This window comes from Neolamprologus multifasciatus, chromosome 10, assembly GCF_963576455.1.
Source record: "Neolamprologus multifasciatus chromosome 10, fNeoMul1.2, whole genome shotgun sequence".
Lineage (NCBI taxonomy): Eukaryota > Metazoa > Chordata > Actinopteri > Cichliformes > Cichlidae > Neolamprologus > Neolamprologus multifasciatus.
Genome location: NC_140448.1, coordinates 16,121,781 through 16,144,486, shown reverse-complemented (window position 1 = coordinate 16,144,486; position 22,706 = coordinate 16,121,781). Strand labels below are relative to the sequence as shown.

Sequence of the window (22,706 nt, the reverse complement as noted above, 5' to 3'; positions counted from 1 at the left end):
CAGACGCACACTCCCTCTATGCCTCTCCCCCCTCCTCCTCCTCCTCCTCTCTCTCTCTCTCTCTCTTTCCCTCTCTCTCTCACACACACACACACAGGCCATATGACTGAGTCAAGCTTAGTTTTTCGTTTGTAGCCGACTTGCGATAAGGATTTATGGGAAACATAGTCCGGTTAGACAACATTCCATGTAGAAAAAACATGTGTGTTAAGCTTGCTGGGACTTAGTTACACACCCTAGCCAGCGCGGAAATCTTCTCCAGAGTAAGACTAAGGTAGGCATGCTTTCGTTCCTTTGTTTGTTGTTGTGTTGTATTTTATGAAGTAACATTAAAAGTATATCATGTTGTTGTGACAGAAGGGAACTGGTGAACTCTGACGGAGAGACTCTGTGTGTTTGCTGTACAAACAGATATCTATCGGTGGCCATGTCTGCCCCACGGTCGTCTGTGTTTACATTCGAGTCCACCGCTCATTCCACCCATGTGCTGAGCTCCCTCGACGAACAGCGGCGGCGGGACGTGTTGTGCGATGTCACGGTGGTGGTGGAGGGCCAGAGTTTCAGAGCCCACCGCTCGGTGCTCGCTTCCTGTAGCGAGTACTTCGCGCAGAGGATCTCCTCATTCACACAACATGGGGCGGTCGTCACTCTTCCCCAAGAGGTGAGAAATCACGTCGTGACGCCACAGAGGTCGGAATTATTACACATGCACAAGCTCACGATAACAAAATGTTTTCTGGAAGTGAAGCGAGAAAGGCGCTTGTGAGGCTCGTTTCCTCACAGGTAGTCGCAGAGTTGGGAATTTGTTTGTTTGTTGTTGTTTTTTTAAAATAATAAATGAGACCGACTGTTGTTTTAAAACGCACGGAAGCGCCAACATATAATCTCCGTCGTCAGTGGACAAATCCATATAGGAAAGATCAGGTCAAACCAGTTAGTGGCTAAATTTTGGTTAAAAAGTCAGACTTAGAGTACTTTTTTTATTCAAGTAAAACCTGCTTTCATAGTCATCATATTAACAGTTTTCTTTTTAAATGTAGTTTTCACAGATGCATTTTGGCCTTTCCTATTTAAAACCACAGCAGCTCAATTTTCATTCACATGTACTTCTTTCTAAGTTAATCCCTTTTATTTCTCGAAACTTCTTTAGTTGGCATAAATCAATCTATTTTCACATGTGGACCTACAGTACTTTTCCCTTCATCGTCTACTCTTACAGGAAGTACAGAATTAGGCAGAACATGCTTTTTTTAAAAGAAAATGTATTTGTCCTCTTTTACAGGTGACAGTCGCTGGCTTTGAACCCTTGTTGAAGTTTGCCTACACGTCCAAACTACTCTTTGGAAAAGAGAACGTCCTAGAAATCCGAAACTCGGCGGTCATTCTTGGCTTCAAAGACCTAGATGAGGGATGCTTTGAGTTTCTGCTCCCTAAGTTCCTCTCCACCACCACCAAAGGCCCTCCTCCATTCAAGAGAAAGACCTGTTGTAAAGAGAAGAGCAAGCGGCCGCCTTCAGAGGAAAACAGCAACACAGACTCTGACAGCGTATTGTTGGATGAAAAAGAAGTACAACCAGTTGCTGAGTCATCATGCCAGCGGGAAGTGGTTCAGGACTGTAACAAATCAGTGAACAACAAAGTGGGAAGTCAGAAGAGCACAGACACAAGTGCACTAGTAGCTGAGGGAACAAATGACAGTTTTATGCAGTGTCCAAAGTATCGCAAGTTCCAGCTAGCTTGTGGGAAGGACGCTTCTGTCACAGAGAAGAGCCTGGTCAAAACAGCAGGGGTCAGGAATGACTGTGTCATCTCTGACTTGCCGTGTTCCAGCAGTGCAAACAGTAAGAATGAAACCAAGGCTGAAATCTCTGGAAATTCAGTCTTAAGTGGCTACAGACAGAATAAAGGAGGGACTGATGAGCCATGGAAAATTCAAATGAATGATGGGAAGACAGAGAACTGCTTGGGCAGAGCGACAGCTCTTATGGTTAAGAAGGACACACATGAAGGAGGGGGCAAATGGAGTGAGAAAGTACGAGAGAATGATATTGAAATGGACGAAGGACTAGAGGGTGCAAGTGCAATCGCCTCCTTGGAAATATCCAGTGTCCAGTCAGACTCCTCAGAGTCAAGCGCAGTGCTGACTGAGAGGTCATCAGGGTTAATGCTGCACCATGGCCCTCAAAGGGCCTTGAATGAGGGTCCTGTAATCTGTAGACCACTGAGGCAGGAAAGGTTTTGTATGGACATTGAAGAAGTAATAAGCCCTATTGTACGATGGCCAATCTCCAGTCAAAACAAGGCAGAGGATAAGATAGAGGGAGAGGGGAAGAGGGTAGATAATGCCTTTCAAGAAGCAAGAAAAGAAGGAAGCAAAAATGGAAGAGTAGCCTTGCCTGTAAATAATATCACTGCGGAGAAGGAAATGGCTGAGAGCCTGGCACGGCAGCTGGGATCTGATATAGACCACTCTCAGCTCAACTTTCATGACCCCGAGGGCAGATGTCCCACCAATATAGGGGCCCGATGCCCGCAGAGCACATCTTTAGAGTGGCCGAAGCATAACACCCCCAAAACAAGCTGTCCCCTTTTCCAGGATCTGGACCAAAGGAAATATTCATGGAAAGGAGAAGGGCTGTCTGAGTGTGAGGGGGCATCTCAGTCAGGTGTGTCTTCCTTTAACTCGGGGGAGGATGGCGACTCGGAGACAGAAACAGAAGGAGACAGCGAGTCCTCTGCAATAGAGAGGGCCAGGCAGGTGAGAAGTTAAAATGAATCTCTTCTCTTCTCCTCTGTCCGGCCCTGCTTAGCCACGACACCTTCTTCTGTAGTTCACGTTGTTCAGAAACTGCAGTGCCTTGAGAAGCATCACCACCGTGCCTGTGGGTGACTTCACTGTGCTTGTTACAGATATCAGTTTTTGGCACATTTTATCATATTCAAATTTGCTTTCAGGCAACAGAAAGGAGAGTTGTTGTGGAGGCTGGTTAAAAATTCACCCAGCTGCGTGTGCGTTGGGACCGTGTGTATGCGTCCCACCAGCTGGTTCAGAGTCCAGTTTAGCTTACATTCACAGCTCAGCCTGTTGAGTTAGTAATAAGTGTGAGTCAAACAACAAGTCTGAAGAAGCTCTCAAGTCCAAGCTGACCACTTGGATTGGACAAATAAGGCAGTGAGTGTGCAGATGAAGCTAAGGTCATTTCAGAGGAAAAGCTTTTATTTATAGTAGATAAAACAGTACATGGCTGATACTGTTCCAATATTTCCTGTCCCAGTTTAGCAGCAGCAGGTTTTTAGAGTTAACAATTAACACCTTGGTAAAAATGTAACTTTTTTTTCCGTTTACACCACTAACAGAAAGTCCCACAAGGGACTTTGAATAAAAACAAAGTAAATAAATTAAATTAAATTAAATTTGATAAATTAAAATATGCATAGCCACAAGAAATACACACTGGCCGTAATCATTTCATACCAATAGAGAAACAGTTGTGTTTATACTGTGCCATCCTGTTTCTTTGTGGGTGTTCCCATACTCACATGTTATCTAACTTCCAGCTTTCTTTGTTTATTTATCAAAGCCTTTTGTAAGACAAACAGAGACAGTCCTGTGTTGTGATGTTGTGTAAAGATTTAAAAGTATGTCATTAAGGAACACTCTTTGTCTCATTGAGAAACGATGTCATGTAACAGTTTCTTCTTCTTTTTTTCCCTGCTGGGTTTCTTCAGGTGCAGCTGCCATTCTCTGTAGACTGGATAGTGGAGCTGAGCCGAAACGACTTCCAGCAGCTGCTAAAGCAACATGCCTTTACGCGTGAACAGCTGGACTTTGTCCATGATATGAGACGACGCAGCAAAAACCGCCTCGCAGCTCAGCGATGCCGCAAGAGAAAACTGGACTGCATATATAATCTGCAGTGTGAAATCAACAAGCTGGTAAGTATGTTTTGTTTTTTGTGTTTTTTAATCAGTAAATTTATCCAAAAGATGCTCTCGGTCGTGCTAATCGGATTGTGTGTTTTGTGTATGTGTATCACAGAAGACAGAGAGGGAGAAACTGATGCTGGAGAAGAGCCAGTTGAGCCAGCTAAAGTTGAAAACGTGTCACAGTGTTTCTGCTTTATGCCAGAGGGTCTGCAGTGAAGCAAATCTACAGCCAGAGCAGCTGCAGGTGTTAGCCAAGTACACCTCCCCAGACTGCCCTCTGTCCTCTTTCTGTCCTCACACAGACACTCTTCTCTCACAGCATGGGTTGCCACTCCAGCCATAGGTGTCCACTGTGGGTTTTTCTGTGGGTGTTGAACAGTATATGACAAATGAGGAAGCTCCAGCAGGGACACAGTCACTGGACAACATTGACTTTAGATACAGAACAAGCACACTGATGTGTGTCAGGGTGTCAGAGGACTGCGGCTCCTGAGGTTTTTTTTTTTATTTCAAACTGATTTTGAAGCCTTACTGTAACCCTTCTCATACATTATCTGAGGGCCTTTACTGTGTATTGTGGCCTGTGTGCAAGCTCCAGTATGAAGCAATGGCTTTGCCAAGTACGATTTTAATTGTAATCGAAAAATTAATTAGCAAATAGAGGACCACGATCAACTGCATTTTTATTAACTACCCTTTGATTTCCAAATGTATATCGAGTGGGCGGGAATGTGTTCCTTGTGTTTAAAATCATTTAGATTGTCCACCGGTTAGAAGTCCTTCGATGGTGTGCTGTAGCAGATGGGTTTTTTTAACACTGTAAATAGCTTACTATAGTTGAATGTCTGGGGAAGCAAAGCAACACAGTCAGGGAGACATTTATAGTTTTAACTGTAACCGAATGGGGACATACATTTATAACATGCCTCACTGCCTGACTACCTCAGGATGATGTGTACATACTTTACAACACAGGTCTCAGGTGTGAACAAGACTATTTGGCCAAAATTACCTCTTGCAGAGGGTGTTGGTTCAACCCTCTTACTCAGAGTTAAACACACATCAGCATTTTGCACCGAAACCACGCAACTCAACCAACAAAACAAAAAGGACTTGACATAGTGTGGCATGTTTACCTTTTGTCTGGCTCTCAGTTTTCTGGCTGTCATTGTGGTTTTATATCATCCGCATTCCACAATGACACAGCTCTTTTAAACTGCAAACGCCTCTCACAGTTTTACTGTAACTCAGTGAAACACACCTCAGGAATTTTAGCTGAGTCTTTAGCTCCACTGTGTGAACAAAGCACGCCCGTCTGAAGAAAGGGTGGAATTAAAATAATTGAACCAGCCTCCATGTTTGTCTAACCTTTCATTAAATGGAAATATTGGAAGTTATCCAGAGCCGATAAAGTTATCTTTATCGTTCGTATCTAAATTAATGGAAAAGATCAATAAGCACGCAATAAATGACGCGGACGATAGATTCATAGGTTGTCTTTTAGACTTTATTCTAGCAACTGCACTTTTTTTTCTCTATTCAGCATTCCGTTTATTAATCTGCTTTCTGTAGTGTTTAGCATTTGTTGCTTTGCAGCTACTCTTCTGGTTTTTCTGTTCACTATTTGCTGTTATTATATGTTTGCATTTATGAAATTGTTGTCACTCATAATAATCACCTGAGCGTAGCTGGACTTGAACTGATTAGTGTAAAATTTGATTTGAACAATAGTGTAAATCAGATATGCTGAGTAACCACACTGTGTTTTCGATGACTGTAAGCTTTGAGGGACAATGACAAAACAATCTTTTGCTTTCTCTTTCAAGCTGACTGCACACTGCACAAGAAATGCGTGATAACTTAGGTGCGTATTGCCCTCTAGTGGCAGTATGTGTGTTTATGCAATCATTCCACTAAGTACAGACGAGTAGTTTGTACTACATTGAGCTCTTCTAGTGATTGTGTGTGTGTTTTTTAAACCATGTTCCAAAAGTACTGTTTCTTTCTATGAACGTTTGCAAATGCGTTCCCGATTTTTTTTATTTTTAGACCATATGTAAAAACAAAACAAAAACCCCCCAATATTAAACTGAATAAAGAAGCATAAAGTTTCCCAAACAGTAAAATATGTTTCTTTGTCCTTCACTTTTAATCCCAAAAAACATCAGTAACGTTAATGAGATGTAATATTTCTTAGCATGTATGACAGATAGCTGAGCTTACATGGTCTTAAGAGGACTCATCCTTCAAATTGGGCAGACATATAAATGATTTATTACTACACTACATTGTTAATATTACTCCCTTTAAATTTGTAGACACTCTCTACCACTTTGTCTCACCTCTGTGCTTTTTAATCTCCTGCCTGATCTTCCTTTGTTTTCACCTCTTTCATCACTGCCTGTCATCTCTTAGTTTTCTTTTATGTGAGCAAACACAGCACCGCGTGCGCTGGATGACTACAACACTACACCAAGGTTTTTTAATTGCAGTGATATCAGTCATTCTCACAGCTTACTTGGGGTGAAAGAATGTATGAAATTGGGTGCAAAAGGTCAAGTGGGTTAATTTGGCCAAATTGATTGGGTGGGAACCGACAAACGATAAATTCCAAGGGCTTAAAGATGAGGAAATCACCTTAAAGCAGGTGGTCCTAAGCCTGGGAAAGATTTGCTGGTATTCACAAAATGTGATTAAGTTCAAAATCCAGTCATTCTCAAGTGGCTGCACTTGTCTTTCTTTCTCTTTGTCTGCAGAAATTGGACAGCTTGGAAATGCGCTGAATGAGTCATATTTGTATACGACCCCAGTTTATGGCAAGTAAAGTTTAGGATTTGTATAAAAATACAAATGTAATTCATATGAACTGTTTCACTTCTCGGTCACTAACCGGTATCTGTGAGTCTTGAAGTAAAAGCAGCTGCAATGTCCCTAACGTTACAAGAGGTGGCTCCACATGAACAATTTTTGGCAGTGACCACAGGGAGAAAGGCACCGTCAGATCATGAGACCAAGTCATTTTTATGATCTCCATACTCGTAACTGATTTATCAAACTTGTCACATGAGATTAATTAAGGTAGCTGATTTTGTGCTAATAAAGTACAGAGTGATCCGTTTTAATCAGTGTGAAATGTTTAAATGTTTTTTTTAAAGCAGTGGTGATGACAACTTCGGCATGTCTGTTGGTTTACCTGCACTGACTCCTTGGTAACCTTTTGTTGCTGTAACATTTAAGTGTCTCTTCGATCTTCTCTTACTACCAGCTTCTCTCTCTTCCTGTCTCACAGAGAATATATGGACATTTTCTGTAGGTGGATCTTTGGCAGAGCCCGAGAGCCACACAGTGTGCCTTAATGTGTTCATGATTCCAAATTCCAGAAATCAAGAGTTAAATCAACCCCATCTCTCATCACACAATGAGTTTAAACTTTAAGAATAAACAGAGAATGAAATAAAAATTGCCATTTGTTTTATTTTGAATGCCATATTTTATGACTAATAACCTCAAACAGCTTTTCAGTGATTCATTTACAGATTGGTGACAAATTAAAGGAAAAAACAAACCCCGACCTGTTTACAGTCGAGGGCTGTTTTGCTATTTGCGGATATTTTTCTGGTTTGATTTGGGATCTTAACCATCCAAAGTGACAGAAATGCCATGCTGTGTTTCTATCCTGCCCCCTGACAGTACAAGAAGGGTCAAATGAATGGTATAAATATGAAAATTATGATTTAGATGTTACAGCCTTCCAGAGTTAGACAATCCTCTTCACCATCACCATCAGAACATCAATTGGAGAACATACGATTTTTCAGGACACCTGCACAAAGTAGTTTCCTAAATAAAGAATTGTGTTGCTGAAGGTTTCATAGAGAAAAAAATACAATATAAAAATTTCATGTGTTTTGGACTTCCCCACAACTCCAGCAACACTGGTCTCAGCTAAAGATAGCTACAGGAAGAATATTTAAGATAACAGTCCCCTTTTCTTTTGAGATCTTATATTTACGTTTAAGAGCAGATACACTGGATGAGTTTGAAAACAAATATCTGTACAAAATTTAATTGACTCCGACAAGAAAATGGTGAAAAACTCTCCTTCACTTGAAGACTGGATTACTGTAGTTCACGACATTTACATGATTGAGAAGCTGACATTTATTTTAAGACAGGAAGAGGAACAGTGTTTAAGTCTTGGGGATCCTGGATTGACGATGTATTATCATTTAGAGCAGTTACTTCCGCTCTCTACTTGCTAACCTCCTCAAAGTTATGTTAATATTACCTTATTTACTTACTTTCTTCATTGGTGTTGGGTTTACATGTATTACCAAAAAAATTATAATGTGAAAGCTGTTTTGGTGTGATCAAGCATGTACATCCCTGGTTCCAAATAAAAATGTAAATAACAACAACAACAAAAAGATCAAATAGGTGTTTATCCTTTGGAAAAATACATTTCCATCCCTAGATTGCTGCTCCGCAGATTTATAGACAAAAGACAACTGAACCTCTTCTGGCTGGAAGCACATGGTAGCCCAGTGACTTTCTTTATCCTATTTTGTCCTTTGTCACTTTTCTGGAAATCCTGTTTCGTCAACGTACAACTTGATGGTTTTCAGATGACTGAGCTCTAAAATGCTTTGAGGCTTTCTTGGTAAGGATGCCTTAACATGCCACAAGCAGATGACCTAATCTTCTAAACCCTCGGGCAGAGATTAATCAACAATCATGTGGCTTCCTTATGAGAATCTTAGAGTCCTGATTCAGCCTTACACACACATACACACACACACACACACACACACACACACACACACACACACACACACACACACACACACACACACACACACACACACACAAACTCAGTGTCTAATTTTTATTAAACTAATAAAAGTTAGACACTGATTTTCTGTTCACTGTCTTACAGTGGTCCTCAGTGTGATCAGAAAATAAATGTTTGTTCCAGGTTAAAGTGGATGAATAAAGTCCTTGTTTTATGAAGTTTTATGAAAGTGTTAGAAAAACAGATAACATGGTTTATACGTGTTAACTGATTTCACAGCTTTAAAATAAATACACAAGTACAATCTGCACACAGCATAACAACTAAAGAAGTGATGTTTTGAAGCCTTTCTTTGCTTCTCAAACACACCATACAATGACTTCTCACAGCACATTTTCCTGTGCCTGTAAAGTGTAACGCTGCCATTCTGATATCATATGAGAGACGCATGATGTCAGACGCTCTCATGATGAGCTAAAAAATGGGACATTTTTCTGTGGAGAGGCCATTGTTTAAATCCACCCTTGTGCATGCTGTAAATAACCAATAAAAACTTACACTACCACATGACACCGCCATATAAACCTCAGTCAGCTATGGAAGCAGCCTCCCATAGTACATTTACAGAAATGCCAACAGACCAAACAATTAATTTAATCCAGATTAGTGGGCTGATCCAGATCAGGATATGAGAGCTAACTTAAATTTATATCAGGTCAAATCCTGTCTTAATTCACAGAAGAAGAAGAAAAAGAATGGCATGAATTTAGAGGATAATACTAGCAAGTAGTACAAAGGAGCAGGCTCAATGCAAGGCAACTGGACAATCAGGTTAAGTACTAAATCCCACGGTATGTAGAAGATGCTGTGTACAGTATCTGCATAATGTACCTAATGTATAAAATGTAAATCAAAGAATAGAAGAAAGCAAAAGGAAAAAAAGCAGAACACATACAAAAGAAAAACTTCAAATAGCTAAGAGAGTAAAAAACACAGTGAAACAGTAAAAAGAAGAGGAGAACAGGAACAAGGATGCAGAGATTACAGAAATCTGCCTATATGGGTATGAGCGTTGATGTGTGCCTGCAAACAGAGAGAGACAGCTTCACAAAGATGTTGGAGGATACTCCAAAAAGACTCCAGTTACCATGGATACAAGGGGTTAGGTTCTGATGAAGAAAAATTACATACACAGACACTTAATAATCACTTCTGATAAAAGTGTGACTCAGGAGGTAGCGTGGGCCAAACTAACACTGTGAAGTTTTGGTAATCGAAAACTGATGGTTTGATCCACGGCTCCAGCTGAAATTAACTGAACTGTCCTTGTGAGTAAGATGCTCTGTGAGTGTAGCTTGTAGTGTAAGGCACTATGAGAGATCAATAACAAAGCAGTCCATTTACCATTTAGATGTTATAAGCCTAAAACCCAGTGTTTAGCAGTATGACAACCACTCCCCTGCTATTGACAAAGACATATGTCTGGGAAATCTTTGACCATGTAAACTTGAATTGCTCCAGCACGTCTGTTCCATGGCCATAAAAGTCTGCTTACACCAAGCAGGCTCCAGGATGTTTGTGTGCCTAAAATATTTCACTCCACTTATTTTCAGTTTCTTGCCACAACCAAACTGTTACTACAGATATAACCAACAAATTAAAGTTCGTTAGTTGTGTGACAGATTTGAAGCAGTTTATCTTGGTACATTACCCAGTGTTAAATACTCAAAGTTAATTATATAAACAACCTATTTGATTTTTTTTTTTTTTTAAAAGTGAAAATTTCACATCATTAGAAAATAGCAAAAAAATAAATAAATAAATGGGATCCTCTGAAAGAGGTCAGTACTGTTTTCTTTGGCTAGTGCAGAATAAAATTAAAGATGTGTATTTGCATTGAGTCCTTTGGGTGTGTTGCATCAAGCGTATCGGGAGAACTTTCATACCATTCATGAGGTGAAGATGTTGCCAGTCTTTTTAAAAGCGAGTTGTTGTTGTAAGAGTAAAAATTTAATTAGGTTAAAAAAAAAAAAATAGGCAGAGATGACCAGAGATTTGTGTCTATGCTCTCTGGCTCAACACACCACATCGTGACGAAAAGCACAGACAGCAGTGTTATTTCATTATTCCGGCAAAAACTTCACACTCGCAGCATGGCACGTTACACAAAAAGTGTTAAATAAATGAGCAACTTCAAGTGACTTCAGTCTGCAAGCTTTGGTTTGCTCCTCAAATCGCAACAAACTAAAATGTTCAACTCTAGTTTGGACCAAGGAGCCTAAACTGTTCCAATTGTTTCATAGTACACACCACCACTGCTCCCCTTTCCTTGTAAGATTCAGATGGCTTTGCCTCTTAGTCCTGCTGTGCATCCATTGTTTTTCAGTTCTCACACTGATCTGTCTTTTCATTATTTCAAGCAGCCAGAGCAGCTCATCTGCCTGTTGGAGTTGAGCTGCGGCGAGATGGTGTCGGGTACCACAGTTTTCAGGATGTCATTTTCTGTGGCCATGATGTGCTTGACTAGGAAGTTCGCAGCTTCACTGATGTTGAGATTGTCCTATATGAGAGAGAAGAACTCATTAAAACAATGTCCCAGTTTTACTAACCTTGTGTCAGAACACTAACAGAGCATTAGAAGCATTTACATGATCCCACCTTTATAAATGTGACCATTTATAAAGGTGGTCACATTTATTCCATTTTGTGGTCACATTTTTACCATCACAGAAACACCATCATGTATGTACGTCTTTAAATAAATGCAGTAAACGTTCTTCTGGCTGCTCCACATAAGGGGTGGGTACATCTGTTTGTATAGTCTACCTCTGACACTTCTGGGCAAATCTGCACCTTATAAACTTTGACCTTTCAGAATGTCGAGTCTTGATGCCACAAGCAGCTCCAACACGTCAGTGTCAACAGCAGATGTGTAAGTGAATGCAATATTAGCAGAATTCAATGCAGCAGCATAAAAGTAAAACAATTTTACGGCGTTCTTCTGGAAATGTCGACAAACACACCGAGTACTGAGCGTGAACATTTTATTTAAACCTAGTAATTTAAATGGTCAAGATCGCAGAACACCAAATGCATGTATATCATAACTACAGCAAATTATATGGTGCCTAAAACACAAATTATCCAGCACATTAAGAAGGTAGAAAATATATATGTTATCAAACTGAGGTTTTATAATGCCCACTCAAGAACAGAACTGAAAACAGTGGGGTTTTGATTGGAAGCAGAACTCCCTGTAGGATGTGGGAGTTTTTGAACACCAGACAGTTAACAATAACTTATGGAATTTCTTCTAACCCTGCACTGTAAATGTATCTAATGAGCATATAAAAGCCCAGTTAGCTCTATGGAGATGATCGTTTCTGACTAAAGTGACCGGAGTGTGACTCCGAGATGGCTGGAATTCTTTCAATCCTAAACAGTGCTTATATTTTGAGAAGTATCCCTAGATGCACTCTTGCTCGGGGTTGTATGTGTTTCTTAAATGGTTGCTCTGGGAAGCAACTGATTACCTTAGTTTGGCTTCTCTTCTGACACTCAGGAACAAAGCTAAAAAAAAAGCTCTGTTTCAGTCAGATGAGACTATTTTAAAATGACTGATTGATTAAAGCAGCACAATATAGTCAGCATTTGGCATCTAGGCTCTTGGCTCATTATTCCCTGCTAATATATTATATGTAAAATTAGGGAGAGATGAGTCAATATCCCCCAGGGCTTACAGTTGGGTGCTATGGTGCTGGTGGAGAAGGATGCAGGGAAGCTGTGGCTACATGTTGGTGGTAGAGATGGGAACTATAACAGCTTAAAAAGACTTCCAATAGGAAGGGTGTGTTTGTAATATGATGCTAGGAAAATGAGGTATGTTCTGTGTTTGTTTAAGAATCCGTTTCCTTCCATACTTCGGAAAAGACTAGCAAACTGTAGCAAACTTATTATAACTGTACTTTGGTCGCACCTTGGCAGAAGTCTCAAACCAACCGACAAAGCCGTGGTCCTTGCAAAACTGGTCCATTTTAATGCCATTGTTGGTCAGCTCCCTGCCCTGGTCACACTTGTTGGCCAGCAGCACGGTGGCGATGCTCTTTCCATTAGCCAGCATTAATTTAGAATCCAGATCTTCTTTCCACTTAACGACAGCCTCAAAGGTTGTTGGCCGTGTCACGTCGAACACTATGAAGGCCCCCATGGCTTCACGGTAGTACACTCGTGTCATGTTCCCAAAACGCTCCTGACCTGTGATTCACAAACACAGACAAACACGGAGATTCATTCATTCGTAAGACAGCGTTGTTGTTGCCAGCATCAGATCCAATGACAGATTTTCATTGTTCTTCCTGCATGTTTGCAGCAAAACAACTAATACAGCTGACTGCAGTGTGCAGTGCCTGCATTCCCATGAAACCGCACATTCCTGTAGTCTTACCATCATGTCGCACATAAATATAGGGCCAATGTGACTGCTTGATTTGCTTAATTTAGACATGCAATTTGCAAGTAGGCTAAAACAGCATTTATCCCTGTACGCATATGAAAAGTCTATATGGAAGATGTATGCACGTGGATGTACGTGGGTTCATCCTGAGCTTGTGCAAGAAATGAAAATTAGAGGAGCAGGTTAGCTGTCAACAACACATTCCCTCAGAGATGCGTGATGCTGTCTAATTTGACTCGTTGGTCCGGAACAGAGCGCGTAGGTGTGTGCATCCTGCTTGCTGTGCAGGAAATGTCCTCTCAGCAGAAAAGTTAATACTAATGGATGGATGAGAGGCCACTTCTGGCTTTAATAAAAGCTCTCTGAGAAAGACAAAGTGTTGCCATTTGCCATCATGAGTAAGGGGAAATTGATAGCTTCCTCCTTTCGTGCAAGGCTGTATATAAATAATTGTCATTGTGTAAGAGAAGTCACAGACAGACATGTGTCACATTTGTCACTTGATAAACTGTCATCCAGTAAGCCTACGGTGCTTTTGCATGACTTCCAATCAAAGCATATGAAATGTATTCCCCACATGATGAAAAGAGGATTAAGGTTTCACTCTTCAGTGCCTATCTGCCCATCTGGATTAATTCAACCAGGTAGACAAACTAAATCAGATGTGACTTACTATATTTACTTGACCCTGACATAATCATTTAATTTAATGAAGCAAAATTAAACCCATAAGGCATGTACCTCTGTGTGTGTCTCACTTTGCTAGTTGTGACTGAGTAAGGTGGTTTTGTTTTTTATTAGGGCTACAAAACACTCCTGTAACTCCTTTAAATCTCCCTCACATGGCTCTAATCACATGATGCAACATCATACCTTAAATGAATGACTGAACAACAGTGTGCTGGTCTTGTCTAAGCAATGTGTGTGTGTCAGAGAGAGAGAAAGAGAGAGAACGTGGGTTGTGTCAGATACCAGCTCTCCACAGTGACAGTGCATCTCTATGTTGTGAACGTTTCATAAATATAGAAGAGTCATGCCTCGTTGTCACTTAGAAGATACGTGTTATCTACCCAAAGGATCTTTTTTTCAGGAACTAAGCAGCACTGCTACAAATTTTCTGAATTTTTCCTCCTCCACTAGTTCTTTTACATTTCATATTTTAAAATACCAAAAGGAGGAAAAATGGTGTAAACGGCGTACAATACAGATCCCTTACACCCGCCAAAAACTTTTGTGGAGGAAAAGCAAGTTGCCAGTTTATTTGGCCTGCTGTCACACCTAAAGACAGATACAACACGTAACACACACTCAGCTTCTTCACTGCCCTACCTGCAATGTCCCACAGCTGGAGCCGCACCGTCTCTGAATCCCAGTTTAACACTTTCAGGGCGAAGTCAACTCCGATCGTAGCCCGGTAATTAGTCGAGTAGGTGTGGTGGACGTAGCGCCTGATGATGGAAGTCTTCCCGACCCCCAGGTCTCCGATGACCAGCACCTTATACAGGTGCTCTTTCCGGAGACTCTGCATACCATTGGAGTGTGAAGGATAGTTGGTCATTCCACCTGTCAGAGCTCAGCAGCGGTAGCAGTTTTCAGTAACTTTGACCTGCCTCGAGTGCGTTCCCCTGGTCTCCTGCGTGTCTTTCTCCGCCCTCCCTGTGGGGGGAGTGTGTGATTGCTGTGGGGCTGTGTTTGGGAACTTGTGACCTCGCCTCGCCACTCTGAGGAGACGTCAGTGAAGTAACAAGACTGTTGTACTGCCCCTTTATACAACGGGTTAACCGTTTACGTGCTTGCATCACAAGTTCGTCTGACTGTTAAATATTAACGAAACTATAAGCACTAACTTAACAAGAGCAATACCCGAATCTCGCTCTTAAAGAAAACAAAAATTACACAACAGACACTGGTGCCGTTTTGTATTGCGGTAGGGTAACTGAGGATAACTTTTAATTGAGAACATCACGGTGTTCTAAACATGGACCAGCCAAGCAGCAGAGGTGGATAAGTGAGTCTGTATCAAAAATACTCTTAGTGATTAGTTTTAGCCAGTTAACAGAAACAGATTTATTCTGTAACTTCAAATTTGAACCACATTTTGAATTGGATATTCATCCGTTTGGGCAGTTGCTATCTGTTCTCTGGGGGAATAAAACAAACAAAAACAAGTGCTGGCATATACGTACTTAGGTTGGTTGCAGAAGTATACAATGGATGCAATAATATTAAATGCTTTAATAGGATCCACATGGATGCATATGCAGTGAGTGAGACTGTGATTCTACTGTACATATGTTCCTGCAAACCCAGCCCTCATGCCTTCAAGCCACATTATGTTATTGTGGGAATATAAAATAGTCTGGAGGAGTGTGAGAATCATCAAATGCCTGTGCGTGAGCTCAGCCAAGAAATATGTGTTTGCATTTTTATAGCAGTATGCATAGGAGGCTCAAAATAAATAAATAAAAAAAATATGTTGCACAGCCTTTTAAGAGTTTTCACATACTGAACAAACGCAGAGCTTTATGTTGCTTCAAAATATTACAATGACAAAACTTTTATTTAACTTTACAAGTGTATAGCTTTAATTTCCCTTTGTATTGCTGTTTGACCCCTTTGCAGAGTACAGCTGCAGCCTGCATAGCCTAGACAAACCATGATACTATTTAGCTTTCTGTCTAGCCATAAAACAAAATACAGAGAAGGTTAAATTCTTTAAAAAAAAACAAAAAAACAACATCCATCATATTCCTGGTTTTTGATCATTTATTGCTCACACATGTATTTACAAAAATGGCACAAACATCAGACCTAAAATACTATGGCTAAAATAGTTGTAAAGCTAATTGCTTGTTTGTCCAAAAGCCTCTTGTAGCCTTTGTTTTCTCAGAAGAGATAATTATAGAATAAATAATTTTAAAGTGTTTTTGTGGATATTTTGTTGACTCCATTATGACTCCGTATGGGGTATTTTCACATACTACTCTAAAGAGGTATGTGCCACTCTGCCTAGACATCTTGCCCCACATATAAAATTTTTCAGTTCCACCACTGACCTGTGGCAATGGCACTGAAAACACCTGAATTCTAAGATTAAGTGATGTGACCCAATAATTTTGTCCACGTAATGTTTCTATATGAAGAATTTATATGTTGCAGAAATGTAGCATTTGTGGTTTATTGGTCTGTAAAACTTATTATAATTAAAATAAAAAAACGAACAATTGTGGAAATTGGATCAGAGCATATACAGGATTATTTACTCAGGTTTTATGTACTTGTATTTTCTTTAATTGTTTGGTTTATAGCTCAAGGTACTGAGAAATATTAAAATTAAAAGGTAATTGAAATCATCAACAGCTACAACTGCAAAGCTATATACACAAAAATAAATCAACAATTGCCACCTCATTCAAAAAAAATCCTGAAAATGCCTTTAGACAGAGATACATTTGCAAAACTTCTGGTTTGTACTGGTTTCTAATTAGTAACAAGAGAAGACATGGCTTAAACCCCATCCCTACTATTACTTCACTTTTCAGCTAATGAACTGACATATTTCATATTTGAATCTGTGTCAAAGACGGGGAAAGGCTCTGTTGTAGTCTTGCAGCTGTATACTTGACTAAAGGTGGAGGGAGATTGAAAGGAGGTGGTAGATCCATCCTAGAAAGAGTCAGAGCACAAATATTGACTTGTGGCATTGATAGACAGCTACTTGAATTTATAAAGCATGTACAGGTATTGTATGCACATCTATTGGCTATTTTGACAGATATCACTATTTTTTATGTCTTTCACAGAAAGACCCAATCTAAGCAGGCATAGGACATTTAAATGAATAGATAGTAAAACTTTTACCTGTTTTGATTTGAGGCTTTGATTTTATAGTTTAAATGTCATTTATGATGACACAAAGAGGCAAACAGCAGCAACAAACTGAAGACGCTCACCTGTCTTCAAACTTGTGGTTGCACTGTCACCACAAACTCTTTGCGCACACGTTTGCTTTCTGTGTTGACAGTCAGTGTATAAACCCCTGCATCAGCATCAGTCACCCACCAGAGCTCCAGAGATTCAGTCTCTGACAACAGTTCATCATTCTGGGGCAAAGCATGATTATGTACAGTGGGGCAAAAAAGTATTTAGTCAGCCACCGATTGTGCAAGTTCCCCCACTTAAAATGATGACAGAGGTCAGTAATTTGCACCAGAGGTACACTTCAACTGTGAGAGACAGAATGTGAAAAAAAAAATCCATGAATTCACATGGTAGGATTTGTAAAGAATTTATTCGTAAATCAGGGTGGAAAATAAGTATTTGGTCACCTCAAACAAGGAAAATCCCTGGCTCTCACAGACCTGTAACGTCTTCTGTAAGAAGCTTTTCTGTCCCCCACTCGTTACCTGTATGAATGGCACCTGTTTGACCTCATCATCTGTATAAAAGACACCTGTCCACAGCCTCAACCAGTCAGACTCCAAACTCCGCCATGGCCAAGACCAAAGAGCTTTCGAAGGACACCAGGAAAAGAATTGTAGACCTGCACCAGATGGGAAGAGTGAATCTACAATAGGCAAGCAGCTTGGTGTGAAAAAATCAACTGTGGGAGCAATCATCAGAAAATGGAAGACATACAAGACCACTGATAATCTCCCTCGATATGGGGCTCCACACAAGATCTCATCCCGTGGGGTCAAAATGATCATGAGAACGGTGAGCAAAGATCCCAGAACCACACGGGGGGACCTGGTGAATGACCTGCAGAGAGCTGGGACCAAAGTAACAAAGGTCACCATCAGTAACACACTACAACGGCAGGAATCAAATCCCGCAGTGCCAGACGTGTTCCGCTGCTGAAGCCAGTGCATGTCCAGGCCTGTCTGAAGTTTGCCAGAGAGCACATGGATGATACAGCAGAGGATTGGGAGAATGTCATGTGGTCAGATGAAACCAAAGTAGAACTTTTTGGTATAAACTCAACTCGTCGTGTTTGGAGGAAGAAGAATACTGAGTTGCATCCAAGAACACCATACCTACTGTGAAGCATGGGGGTGGAAACATCATGCTATGGAGGCTGTTTTTCTGCCAAGGGGACAGGACGACTGATCCGTGTTAAGGACAGAATGAATGGGGCCAAGTATCGTGAGATTTTGAGCCAAAACCTCCTTCCATCAGTGAGAACTTTGAAGATGAAACGAGGCTGGGTCTTCCAACATGACAATGATCCAAAACACACCGCCCGGGCAACAAAGGAGTGGCTCCGTAAGAAGCATTTGAAAGTCCTGGAGTGCCTAGCCAGTCTCCAGACCTCAACCCCATAGAAAATCTGTGGCGGGAGTTGAAAGTCCGTATTGCTCGGCGACAGCCCCAAAACATCACTGCTCTTGAGAAGATCTGCATGGGGGAATGGGCCAAAATACCAGCTACTGTGTGTGCAAACCTGGTAAAGACCTATAGTAAACGTTTGACCTCTGTTATTGCCAACAAAGGTTATGTTACAAAGTATTGAGTTGTATTTTTGTTATTGACCAAATACTTATTTTCCACCCTGATTTACGAATAAATTCTTTACAAATCCTACCATGTGAATTCATGGATTTTTTTTTCACATTCTGTCTCTCACAGTTGAAGTGTACCTCTGGTGCAAATTACTGACCTCTGTCATCATTTTAAGTGGGGGAACTTGCACAATCGGTGGCTGACTAAATACTTTTTTGCCCCACTGTAGCACATAAAAACCTTTTATTTTGAAACAATGTCAGAGTTAAATTCAGTTTCAAGCTTCCTTTACCTTGGTCCATGTGTACTGCGCATTTGGAAATGATGTGCAGCGAATTGCCACATTTTCTCCATTATGGACTTCAACAGTGCCATTCACATCACACGTTATTTTAATGTCATCTATTGAGGAAAGCATGAGATTAATTAGGTTTGTTGATCACACACAAAACGTAAAAATAAATAAATAATAATTTAAACCGACTGACTGATGTGAAAAGCACATTTTGTAATATGTCTTCTGCCAGTGTTGTGATTACAACATCCCTTCAGCTGAACAGAAGAGTGTATTGTGTCGTGTTTTATGAGACAAGCAATATGCAAAAGAAAACTGTGTCTTTTAGCAGAGCTCCTAGATGTGTTCTTTTTTTCTTACTTGGATTTGCTGAGCAGTAAATAGCTGCTGAGATTGGCAGAGACTGAGTGCTGTGATGCAACCTCAAGTAATGTGAAATATATACAATACAGCATTAGATAGAAAGATGTTGTGTATTTCTATTTAAATATTAAATCCAGGGTGGTCTACAAAGTCTGGTTTAGGTACTTAGATATGGCTTTGTGCGTACTAGGTTCTCTTACCTTTGACTATTAGCTGTGTTTTAACCTGTCTGGATCCAGCAGGAAAGGTGGCCATGTCACAAACATAGATGCCTTCATCTGATTTCTTCACATCAGAAAGTTTTAGATGGGAACCCAGGACATCTGTACCGTTTTTCTCAATCTGGATGGTAATATTTTGCCAGAATAGATAGATTCCATAAAATTGGCTGTACAAACCCAGCTTTGTGTTTGTATTTGTTTCCTTACTCCATTCAATACTGACAATCTTGTTATCAGTAGCACTTTTTAAAGTGCAGGGTAAGGAAACATTCTGGCCCACTACAGCTTTCATCTTTTCATAATGGAACAACTCAACACCCTGGATCCCTGTCAGACACATCAGATAGTGTTAGAAGTCAATATTGGTATCGAATACCCATCTTTGCTGATTCATCATAACACGCACGCACGCACAAAAGGATATATACAGAATATAAAGAATTACCTTGACTGATAGAAGCAAGGAGCAGAAGAGTGAGAACCAGTCTCAATACTTTTCCAGTCATTTTCAAGGTCCCGATACTCATTACGGCCAATCAGGCTGAATGTATTGTGCCTAACTGAGGAAAGACAGAAACGATACACTGCCTGTTAACTGAGGTTTAAAAACCGGGCAGCACTAGCAGGATGGCTTATCGTTACACGAAGCCACACAGAGTCATGTGTGTTTTTCTGAAGCTTTGTGGTTAAAAAAAAGTTAGTTAGTTGTGTCTTTTTGTCACAACTAACAAATTCAGAGAGCTGTTGATGTTTGATTTCAATTAAAACCACCTGTCTAACATACATTCATGCTTCCTCTCTTTTTGATCCTCTAGTAATATTACTGACTTTCTCTTTCCACTGTCATGGTTAGTATGGCCATTTGAGGGGTTTGTCACTTGAGTGTAAAAATACAGCTATGATAAACATTATTTGTATACATCAGTGTATGCTTTTCAAAATAAATATGTGGTAAATATATAAATATGCTAAAAACAGAAAGACAAAGAGTTACCCAAAATCAAGTTTAAAAAAAAAAAAAGTTTTCATAGAATCCACAAATCTCAAGCTTAAGGGAGAGAGTCATCTGGGGACTAATATTGTAAAAGTTCTGTCACCTTTAGCTCTCAGTATTGTATGACGCACAGCCAGCAGGCCCTGACCATATCAGCTCAGGGACATGCTGGGGATGTATTGATGAAAATGTTCACCGAGGTACGTTGGAGCTCGTTCATGCAGAGCTTCAAAAGTCAAGCTCTGGGTAGTTACCCAACAATGAGACTGTGGAGACTAGTGGCAGACGGGGCCGGTGTTGTGCCAAAAAGTGATTGTCCGCCAGAAAGTGATTGCCGTCCGTGGGAGCGCGCGCAGCTGCTTAAAGCTGCAGCGCCCGGATTACTTGCGTTGCCAGCTACTTCCGTGCAACTGATATAACGTGTGTGTGTGTGTGTGTGTGTGTGTGTGGGGGGGGGGGGGGGGGGGGGCAAACACATTTATGCCTTTGTTATTAGGCAAAGATATGCATTTATGGAACTTTAACGTTTCTTGTAACCGAATTATGACGCTTATCAGAAGGTTGCTTTCAGTGTGTAGCGCAGTCACGAATGACTACACGCATCACGATGGAATAATTAATGCCTACAGGTTTAGTATGTCTACTCTCGTTGTTCATATTTGTTATAAGACTGTCGAATAGTAGTTAAAACAATAAAGACCTATTGTGCCAGTATCACCATGACTCTTTCTTGTTCAGAATAACGACTGAGAACATGCCATTTTAGCGCTACCAAAAAGCGATTGTGGCCTATAACTTCTCACTGAAACAATAGTTCGGCTTCAAACTTGTTGGATATATTCCAGAAGGGTTACATGTGATATATTATATCCCAAAAACTCTCCAAGAACTGCTGAATAACTTGTACAGGAACAATAAAACTGATAATATGCAATTTCCAACCTGCCAAAAAGTGATTGTGGTCTATAACTTGTCACTGAAATACTATTTCTGCTTCAAATTTGACTAATATCATTCAGAAGGATCATATGTGACACATTATATCCCAATCAGTCTCTAAGAAATGCTGAATAACTGTTAAAGGAACATTAATACCCATAATATGCCATAATTAAACCTTTGCCTAATAACAAAGGCATAAATGTGTTTGTGTCCCCCCCCCACACCCACAGTTGCACGGAAGTAGCTGGCAACGCAAGTAATCCGGGCGCTGCAGTTTTAAGCAGCTGCGCGCGCTCCCGCGGACGGCAATCACTTTCTGGCAGACAATCACTTTTTGGCACAACACCGGCTATACGGTGGGGCAAAAGGGGGCAATGCCCTCTTAAACAAACGTCCTGCCCCCTTAAGTCAACTTTCTCAAATTGAGAAAGAAAATAATAGCTTAATAATAGATTACCCACAAACTGAATATGGACAAGATTTACTACAGTAGCTGAAAAATCCGCTTGAAAAGGCACAAATGAGATGATAGGTTTCACGTGTCGTTCGTTCTTTACCTCCGTGCACTCTTTGTAGACAGGCTACCATAGCACCCCCCCAACTAAACATCCTGCTAAACGCATCTTGCCTCCACCTTCAAGTTGAACTGAAGTTTATAAAGAACCCATGTCAAAGTATTGTGGTTAAGTTTAATCCAATTTATTAACCTACCTCTGAGATGAAGTGCAGCTGCGAAGAACGTACTTTCTCCCGTTTGACTACTGCAGGCAATGAGGTGCGTTTATTGTCTGTCTGTCAATTTGAGTTTCCATGAAACCGCGATAAACAGGTATGTTGTTGTTTTTTTATTACTATGCCAACCCTTTTTAGTTTTGTAAGTACTGGCTATATTGAGAGGTCTTATTTTATTCTTACTTCATTTTGCAAATTTATTTGAACTAGGCCATCCAATTAAGATATATTTTATGTTGTTGGTTGTAAAGATCTGGATAGAAATTTTATTTTAGTCTTCTATTTCTTTTCTTTTTCTTTTTCAAAACATTGTGAATTCTCTCTCTCTTTTATAACCTACCCTTTTTAGTTTTGTTAATATTGGCAAAAGTGTGAAGTGTTATTGTTGGTTTTGAATATATTTGATATAGGCTATCCAATTGAGGTAAATGTCTTTTTTTTAGTTGTTAGAATCTGATGAGCAATATTTTATTTTATTTTTTGGG

General features: G+C 40.3%; 3 protein-coding genes across 3 annotated transcripts; 1 reads left to right on the top strand and 2 right to left on the bottom strand.

The window, feature by feature from the left end:
• Window positions 1-139: 139 nt before the first annotated feature.
• Window positions 140-16,594, top strand: bach1b (BTB and CNC homology 1, basic leucine zipper transcription factor 1 b). The gene is made up of 5 exons (XM_085174163.1): window positions 140-274; window positions 412-661; window positions 1,283-2,758; window positions 3,730-3,936; window positions 4,040-16,594. The coding sequence occupies exons 2-5, from the start codon at window positions 428-430 to the stop codon at window positions 4,268-4,270; spliced, it is 2,148 nt and encodes a 715-aa protein (XP_085030289.1). The 5' UTR covers window positions 140-274; window positions 412-427; the 3' UTR covers window positions 4,271-16,594.
• On the bottom strand, window positions 8,825-14,730 carry rab38b (RAB38b, member of RAS oncogene family). Its single transcript, XM_085174165.1, has 3 exons — window positions 14,502-14,730; window positions 12,696-12,973; window positions 8,825-11,279 (listed from the first exon to the last, which is right to left on the bottom strand). The coding sequence occupies exons 1-3, from the start codon at window positions 14,728-14,730 to the stop codon at window positions 11,130-11,132; spliced, it is 657 nt and encodes a 218-aa protein (XP_085030291.1). The 3' UTR covers window positions 8,825-11,129.
• Window positions 16,126-22,706, bottom strand: LOC146509924 (nectin-3-like protein). Its single transcript, XM_085174164.1, has 6 exons — window positions 22,201-22,706; window positions 19,999-20,113; window positions 19,533-19,880; window positions 18,967-19,076; window positions 17,126-17,275; window positions 16,126-16,838 (listed from the first exon to the last, which is right to left on the bottom strand). Exons 2-5 carry the CDS (start codon window positions 20,078-20,080, stop codon window positions 17,132-17,134), a joined length of 684 nt encoding a protein of 227 aa, XP_085030290.1. The 5' UTR covers window positions 20,081-20,113; window positions 22,201-22,706; the 3' UTR covers window positions 16,126-16,838; window positions 17,126-17,131.